Below are 8,930 nucleotides of genomic sequence, written 5' to 3' on the forward strand. Positions count from 1 at the left end.
CGTTGCATAAACCTGCAATTGTCATTTAAAGCAATGCAGTGCCGTATCGCAAAAAATGGCCTGGTCATGAAGGGGGTGAAACCTTCCGGGGCTGAAGTGGTTATGGTTGGGTGGGAGGAGAGATCTCCATGTCCTGCCATGCTTTGAAGGCAAATAGACTGTTTTAAGCTCTGCTGATTTCCATCAAGCAAGAATAAATGTTATATTCGATTATTATATTATATAAAATGTTGTTTTTTTAAATCTTTCTTGCACGTGATTAGGTATTCTTTACCCTCGTTTGACCACAACTGAAACTAAATTGGTTGTTGCACACAATGATGGAGAATGTCATTGCTGTCCATAAGTTTTCCTGGCTTCAATAATCTTTGAGCTAAAGTGATTGTAAAGTCAGAAGGTTTTTTCATCCTAATACATTCTATGCATTAAAGTGCATGTAAACCTTCACATATACCCAGCGAAGTGAACAGCCTCAGATGATACACAAAGATGAAACAAATCCTCCTACATAAGTTTCACATGTATATCTGCTGTCTTTAGCTTTATATACTGTTTAGAAAGTGCACATCCTGTGGAGATTTTTTCTTCCTGTTCAACCCTGCAGTGAAGTCTGGGCATACAGCCAAGACAGCTGATTGGAGGAAAGGCACACACCCCCTCTCCTCATAGCTTTCAGAGCTGATCATTAATCGTTCAGGGCTCTGCTAATCTATTTATAACATCCTCCTCAACACAAAACTCAGGCTGCTTTTATCATATGTGATAGAGAACTTGTCAGGAGTTATCAGGCTGATAACAGAGGAACTGAGCAGGAGAAAGCTACAGGGTTTTAGTGCTTTGAAGAGAGATAAGAAAACACTACATATATATGTGCCCAGCTCAAATTTCATGAATCAGGTTTACATCTGCTTTAAGATAAAAAGCCTTCTGTGTGCAGCAGTCTATTAAAATAACAATCACTTCAATGATGCTGAACAAAACAAGTCAGTTTGATGTCAGAGCTCCTGATGTGCATGCTGGACACAGTTTTTAGATGAAGAGGTTCGTATGGGCACTGGCCTACACATAATTTGATTACAGGATTCCTTTACAGATCTCCATGGGCTATATATAATAATGTGTCCTGCGCTACACTTGTCAAGTTGCCATTAAAATCACCATAGGCTTCTCTAAGGATGGTGGCTTATTCCAGTACAGACCAAACTGAAAATGTAACCTAGGCATATAAATGTGCATGCCCATAACATGTTTCTTGATTTTCTGTGAATGCTGATATTGTTCACCTAGCCGTAGTTTAAATTAATAAAATAAATGTTGATGTCCTTTGTTCAAAACTTAGGTCCAAAAGGTTTCTAAACCATTCATGCTGTCTATGCAGTGCATATCAGTCATAGTAGAGGTAGCACTATTACTTTTTTTGTTTTTGGAGAATATCCATTGAGGTGATGAACTCGTGCAGCCCAGGGATACTAATGAATGTGCATATCTATACAACTGTCAAGGAGAAAACAACCTATTTTGACCATTTTTGGACCATTTTCTTAATTCTGTTTTCAATCTAATATATACTAATGAGAGTTTAAAGTAGTTTTTTTTTGCCATCTGTGCACTATTTTTTGGGGACCTCCAGGTCACTGGAACTAGTGTCCCCGTTGGAAGATTTCCCCTCCATTACTTTTCTGGAGACAACCCAAAATGTGGGATTTTCTTTTACTTTAACTTTTAATGATAATGATAAACAGGACAAATAGAGAGGCTGAATCTCCTTAACAAGGGCACAGACTGCAATAAAAACTGACAGGTGTTGTAATTCCTCTCCACTCTATCCAAAACTAAAAAAAAAAAGGTTTTGCCTTTTTAGTTATACGTTAACAGAGTGTTTAAAAGTACAAAATGTTCACTGGTTCAATAAATCTGTATACATACATGCTGCACATTTGTTAAACTTTATATACTTAGTAATGTTGTACTTTCAATGTTCTCCAACTTTAGATGTCCATGAGTCTCCTAGTTTGGAAGATGATGATGATTTTGATCCAATCCCAAAGAGTACGGCCACCACTATTGCTACTTCAGAGCAGAGTACAGAATACTGTGACACCAGTCCTTCTATTATTTCGCCCACCATAAGTCAGGACTTTGAAGACTTATCCCAGGCTCCTTCTGAAACACCATCTGCCAACGGGCAGCTTCTGACAGATGATGAGGTTGCTCATGAGGACTAGCAGACTAATGGGATGGTGGGTAATCTAAAAGTGCACATTGTGGAGATGTAAATTCTCTGTCCCCCTGATGCATTTAAAGCCCTTTCAGTTTGAATGAGTGTACTACAAGGCATTCCTGAGATGAGCGCTCTACTTTAAAAGGTAATTTTACCAAGAAATTCAAAGCCACGACACTTTGAGACCTGAATTTATACATTCTTTATTTTCTCTTTGCTAGCGCCATTTCTGCGGGCTGCACCTTCTAGATTTTGGTATTACTTATGTAAATAATTGCAAATAATATGAACTGCCATTATGACTTAAATGCTGTCATTTTGATTGTTCAGTTATGTTAAGTATGATGTTTTGTTTTTTACCATTTGTTTAATTTTTTTGTGTAGCATCTTATCCTGTGTATCCTCTACTTTTTGTGTTTCAGCAAGACTATATTCCCCATTTCTTTTCCCTCAGTGGTACATACAAAGTTTTTAATCTGCTGTTCGTACTAATTTTATGTGACCCAAGCATTTTGGTCATCCAAACTTGTTCAATCTGGTTTATTTGAAATACTAAATTAGAAGTGGATACTATGGCTCTACAAATGGCCATAGCACAACCTTCCACAATTATATGCGTGCTATCAAATGTAGTAAATACCAGAGCCCATTGACTTGCGATGATTTATTCAATAAAAACCTGTGGCATTATACAGCAAAAAGGATGCCAACACGTTTCCAGGAAACGTGTTCACATTCTTGTTGCTCTGTGATGCCACAGATTTTTAATCAAAGCATTATAAGTTTACAGTCAAGTTGTGTCATTTACTACATTCAAACTGACTTTTTGGGGGTACAAGGACCCAGCTATTGAAGCAACGTTCCACTGGCCATATTGGTATTGAGATAGAGCTCATCTCTCATTAACCGTGCATGTGTATCCTGTGAAGGACATTTACAGCTGCCTCTTCAACTCTTTTAAACTGTGTATTAAATGTATCTTTAACAGACATACTTTCCACATTTACATTTTGAACTGGGTTGTCTTCCTTCTCCTCTTTGCATATTTAGAGTTTAATGATTACATATTGGGGTTTGAAAAAATGTCCCACAGATATGGGAGATTTGGGTAAACTGCCATGCTTAAAGTGGATGTAAACTCATCCTTTCTAAACTACTGCCATAGGGGTTATCTATAAGGATATACATACCTCCTGCATGTATCTTTACCTGTCAAATATCTCCCCTCTGTTAGGAAAAACCAAAAACTGCAGATTCTGTGGGTGGGTCTGTTGTCTGGACCTCAGTGGGTGGAGTTGTGATGTCAGTAGACTCCCACCCCACCTCTACACTCCCCTTGTCAATATGCATTCTCCTGTGTATTTCTTACACTGAACTTCTGCTATGATCTATAACATCCAGTGAAAAGACAGGAAAGTAACCACATGACTTCAGCATGCCAAATCATGCTGAGGTGTGGAACAGCCAATCCTTGCAGAGCTGCTGAAGAAAGGAGAGGGGGTGGGAATTAAAAAATAATGCATGTCTTAGGCTAGTGCACAAGATATGTAAATCACCCGTCACTCACGGCAAGGAGGAGGATTTGACAAAGTTTTTCTCTGTTTTTGAAGATTTATCTCACTGAACAATAAAAGAGGATTGCTCAGAGCTGGATTAACTCTTTGTGGCAAGACTGGGCTCAAATGATAGGAAATCTTATACTCTACATTATGACATAAAAAAAAAAAAAAAAAAAAAAATCGGGTTTACATCCACTTTAAAGTGGTTGTAAACCTCAGTCATGGAATCTGAGCAAAGCACTTATATCTGTTCTTCTGCTGTGTGGAAGGGTGTGTGTGCTTTTCCTCCAATCAGCTCTTACACACTGTTACTGCAGCCTCTCCACCCCCTCCTCTGTGTTCCTGACAGATGAAGAAAGATTTTAACAATTTTCTGCCCTTTTGAAGGGGTGTAGAGAGGAGAAGACTGCAGATAAACACCTTGATGGCCAACATTACTTTAGCTTACTCACTGCTTGGGTGTATACCTGCAATGGATCTGTTAGTTTTACACTGCACAGTAATCAATAGGATATATGAAATCCCATTGTTATATTGAGTGCAAATGTACCTCTTGCCTGCCATGAATGTAAGAAAAAACTGCTGTTCCTGAGCTTCCAGCTTAGGCAGTCTGGATCACATGTCCTCTGGCTATCAAGATAAAACCTGTGTTGGGGGCTGCAGTGAGATGTATGTGAGGCACAGGAGACGGATAAGAAGAACATAGCCTTCAACTATGAATAATATGTCTATCCACCGGTATTTAAATAACTAAAAAAGCAACAAGGATTATAATACATTTACGCATACTCGTAAAGTTGTTGATAAACTTCAGGCTCCCTTAAAGCCTAAGTTTCAGGCTTGCAAATCAGATAGCGATGACTGACTGTCACAAGTTCTCTGCTCACGGAGCACTGAAATCCCATACTTCTCTTTTAACTTCATATCAATCTGTGTTCCTTTTGCTTTTGGCTCCTTGTGTAGTTGAAATCCTCCTCCTCTGATTTCCCCAAAACTGGAAGATTAAATAAGAAGGGGTTAAGAGAGCCAAGGAGCCTATCATTTGCACTCATCAAAAGTGCAGACAATGCCTGCCCTTTCCATCTACCTTCTCTATTCATAGAAGCTGTACTTTAGCTTATATGAATAAAAAAAATATCTTTGCATCGAAAAGGGTGGACCTTTTATTTATCCACCCATTCAGAATTTATTTATTTATTTAATTTTTTTCTATAGAGGAAGAGAGGCACAATTTGGGGAAAACTAGTTGGTTCCAGCACTGTTTTTAAAACTCTTTAAGATAAGTGTTTCCTGAGAGAGGTATCAAGTCTGTCCATTCCTGACATCCTAACTTGCTAGTCCATTGCTAGTTGCCTAACTGTTATGCTGACCCACTATGTAACCTAAAAATGTATGCAGATAAGAAAAAGTCAGAAGTCTTTATCTGCCTACTTGTTTTAAAGTAGAAATTAAAGACACTGAGATCACCTTTTCCAGAAAGGTATTACAATAAAATGAGTGAACATTTAAGAAAGCTGCAGTTTTTTTTTTCCTTCAAATTGATTTATAGGTATGGTGGTATATTTTTTATGTTTTTTTTACTGAGCCATTCTACATATTTTGTACTTGTGGGATCCCCGTGGAAGCTGAGAATCCCTGCAGTAGCTATACTGCTACTACAGTGATTTTCTCAGTTTTCCAGGTCTTCCAAGCAGCTGCCCTGCTGCATAGTAACCACAGGGGGTTGCCTGTTCACATGGGTACCATTCAGAGAACGCTTAGCATTTTCTAAGTGGATACAAAGCATTCTCTGGATGAGGTGGAGAGACAAGGCAGTAACATCACGATTTCTACCTCGTGCAATCAGAGAACGTCTTGTATCTATTCAGAAAACCAAGCATTCTTTGACACCCATGCCAAGCAGACAGCCCAATGTAGTTAGTATACAGCAGGGCACCGCTTGGCACAGGATCCATGAGTATCGCTGTAGTAGTGGCGGCCACTACAGTGATTCTCCCCTTCCACAAAGATCAGCCAAGGGTAGAATATACATACTTACACTAGTCCAAGCTGGACCATTGTAACGTGAAAAAAAACATACTGGGAATTCAGGTTTAATGGGGCCCATTGACTGCATAGACTATTTTCTGCAAAGGTGAACTTATCCCTACTGCTAATAAACATGCTGCATGCTGTTTGCAATAAATCACAATGCAAATCACAATGTAAATACCTTTTTTCTTTTCAGTTAGCTTGGAGCCATCACTTGATAGCACATCTCCCTCTGCAGTGTGTCAGTAATATGTACAATAACGGGGCTAAATTCACTGAGCCTTTACCTGCTGGCTTCCAAAAGGTGAGATAGTTCCCTCCAACCAGCCTCTGGCTGACACACAGCAGATAGAACTGTGCAGCACATACAGTACTTGCTCTGAAGAAGAAACAAATGTTATTTACACTGATTTATTGTAGCATTTTCATCAGTAGCAGAAGGCAAGACTTTGAACTTTATTTAGTTTTCTACTTTAGGTCAATGCTTTGAGGTAAGAGAACCAGTATGATAGGCAGACAACTAGAATTAACTGAAGAGATCTCAACAGGGGAATCCTCCATGTTTTCCCAGAACAGGTTTCTTTCACACCATTGTGTTGCATTAGCGGAAGTGTAAAACGCATTGCGATAATACAAGCCCATTCATTCAGACAGCTGCCTACCACATCAGAAATGGTGCATGTACTATTTAATTGATTGCAGTGCACCACATCTCAGAGTAGTTCTTGCCATGCTTTGTGATACACTGCAGCACTTGTCGCATTGAATGGCACCACATTGCACCAAAACGTGTTAACGCAATGGTGGGAATGTGGCCTTAAAGACAAATAGGGCAGTTTATTATATAGATAGCCATGACTTTCATTATTATATTGGACTTAAACTTTTGTTTGGCAGGTTTTATTTTTGCTTGGACCTGGTTATGAAGGTGGTACATTTCACATCTATAGCTTCAAAATCTTTTAAAAGACTGTAATTCTCCTTTACCAAACATGATCTTTTTGCTACAGAATACCTCTATGCTTATTTGAATGGTCTCTAATATAAAATACTGTATAATGTGTGTATGTTCAAGCTTTAAATGTAGCTATTCACAAGTTTGTGTGGATGGCATTTTATACATAAGTCACTGTCTTAATATTGGCATATATATTTATAAACGACTAAATAACTTTGTTGTTGCACTTTTCTTGTTCTTACAAATATCAGTATTCTAACATAATACAAGGCTAATTACATGATGTAGTGGAAACAAAGTTTTCATTCTACCGAATCAATGAGAACTTCCACCAGATTATCAGATACTGTAATATGTTTTTACTGTTATGATCATTTATCATGCAAATTTTGGGCTCTTGAAATCCTGTAGGTTTTTGCATATTATGTAGAAAGAAAAAGGGAATCTCCGCGCAAAGGACTGGGTACTAAATAAAGAGTTGGAGGGGGTTAATAGAACTGCTGCCTCTACTAATTGCTACCACTAAGTGGAGCAATGTCATATGATAGGAAAACAAAGTAGATATGGCGCTGATCTACTGCTAACACATAGTGGTGTAAAAATTACTTAAGCTACTTCCTTTGGAAAAATCCTGAAGATTAAGAAGATATTACACTGTGTAAATTATAAGTGTATAATGCAAAATAAACTAAACCAAAAATTACTTCTACAGTGTGATCTTGCATTGAAACTAAAACCAACTGTGTGATCCTTGGTGTAAAAAATCAGTATATATGATAACCAAAAATTAAAATACTATAAAAAACTGTTGTGTGTGCTGAAACATTCTAAAGTGCAATTGTAATTAATATACTTATATCTAATACCCGTTAGGATAAAATAAAATTAAAACACTAAATAAATTCTTAATCTTCAGGATTTTTCCAAAGGAAGTAGCTTAAGTAACTTTTACACCACTATGTGTTAGCAGTAGACCAGCGCCATATCTATTTTGTATTCCTATCAATTTGCATATTATGGTTTTTTTTTTGGTTTTTTTTCGTCGTTTCTTTCTTCTTTGCTAACAAATCCCTGGACTAGGAAAAGACTAGATAGTTGCTACTTTTTCACACATTTATTCACTCCAGTAACATTAAAGTGGAATTCAAGGTTATACCTAACTAATCTTAACCACTTGCTTACTGGGCACTTAAACCCCCCTCCTGTCCTGACCAATTTTCAGCGCTAATGCACTTTGAATGACAATTGCGTGGTCAAACAACACTGTACCCAAATGAAATTTTTATCATTTTTTTCCCCACAAATAGAGCTTTCTCTTGGTGGTATTTGATCACCTCTGCGGTTTTTATTTTTTGTTAAAAAAATTTTAAAAGACCGTTTTTTTTTTTTTTAATTATTTTTATATTTATTATTATATTATATTTTTTCATATTTTGTTATAAAATTTTGCAAACAGGTAATTTTTCTCCTTCATTGATGTACATTAATGAGGCGGCACTGATGGGTGGCAATAATGGGCACTGATCGGCACTGGTTGGTTACATTGATAGGCAGCACTGCTAGGTGGCACCACTGGTGGGCATTGCTAGGTGGCACTGGCCGGTGACAATGGCAGGTGGCACTGGCAGGGGTACTGGTGGGCACAGATGAGGCAGAATTGCCTCTTCCTCTTTTGGGACTGATGTCCCTTGCACATAAGCAGGTGATTGGCTTTTTTTTTTCCTCATGCTGTCAGTGTGAGGAGAAAAAAAAATGATTACTGAGCTTTTGTTTACATCATGTGATTAGCTGTCATTGGCTGACAGCTGATCACGTGGTAAGGGGCCGGGATCGGCCCCTTACTCGGATCTGTGATCACCTGAGTCTCAGTGACTCAGTGTTCACAGCAAGCAGGGCGTGCGCAAGGAGCGTGCATGGGCGAGGCTGTCATATGACGGCCTCCCGGAAATTCAGATCCGCACTGTGGCCGTCATTCGGCTATAGCGCAGACGCCAAGTGGTTAAAAATGCTCCCTTCGCTCTTCTAACATCTATTCTAACTAACCTGTGTAAAAAAGGATGTATGTATATATATATATATATATATATATATATATATATATATATATATCTATTTTCTGGCCGCTCCGGTCCGGTTACATGATTCGGCTCCCCTGTGTCAG

At 38.2% G+C, this 8,930-nt stretch overlaps 1 protein-coding gene across 2 annotated transcripts in view; it reads left to right on the forward strand.

Annotated features, from left to right (window-relative positions):
• KXD1 (KxDL motif containing 1) overlaps positions 1-6,985 on the forward strand; it is a 28,569-nt gene extending 21,584 nt beyond the window's left edge. For both annotated transcript variants that reach the window (XM_073595992.1, XM_073595999.1), the window contains exon 5: positions 1,993-6,985. In XM_073595992.1, coding sequence (XP_073452093.1) covers positions 1,993-2,225 — 233 coding nt within the window. In that variant the 3' untranslated portion in view covers positions 2,226-6,985. The remainder of the gene's footprint in view (positions 1-1,992) is intronic.
• Positions 6,986-8,930: the final 1,945 nt, after the last annotated feature.

Source organism: Aquarana catesbeiana, linkage group LG01 (assembly GCF_042186555.1).
Source record: "Aquarana catesbeiana isolate 2022-GZ linkage group LG01, ASM4218655v1, whole genome shotgun sequence".
NCBI lineage: Eukaryota > Metazoa > Chordata > Amphibia > Anura > Ranidae > Aquarana > Aquarana catesbeiana.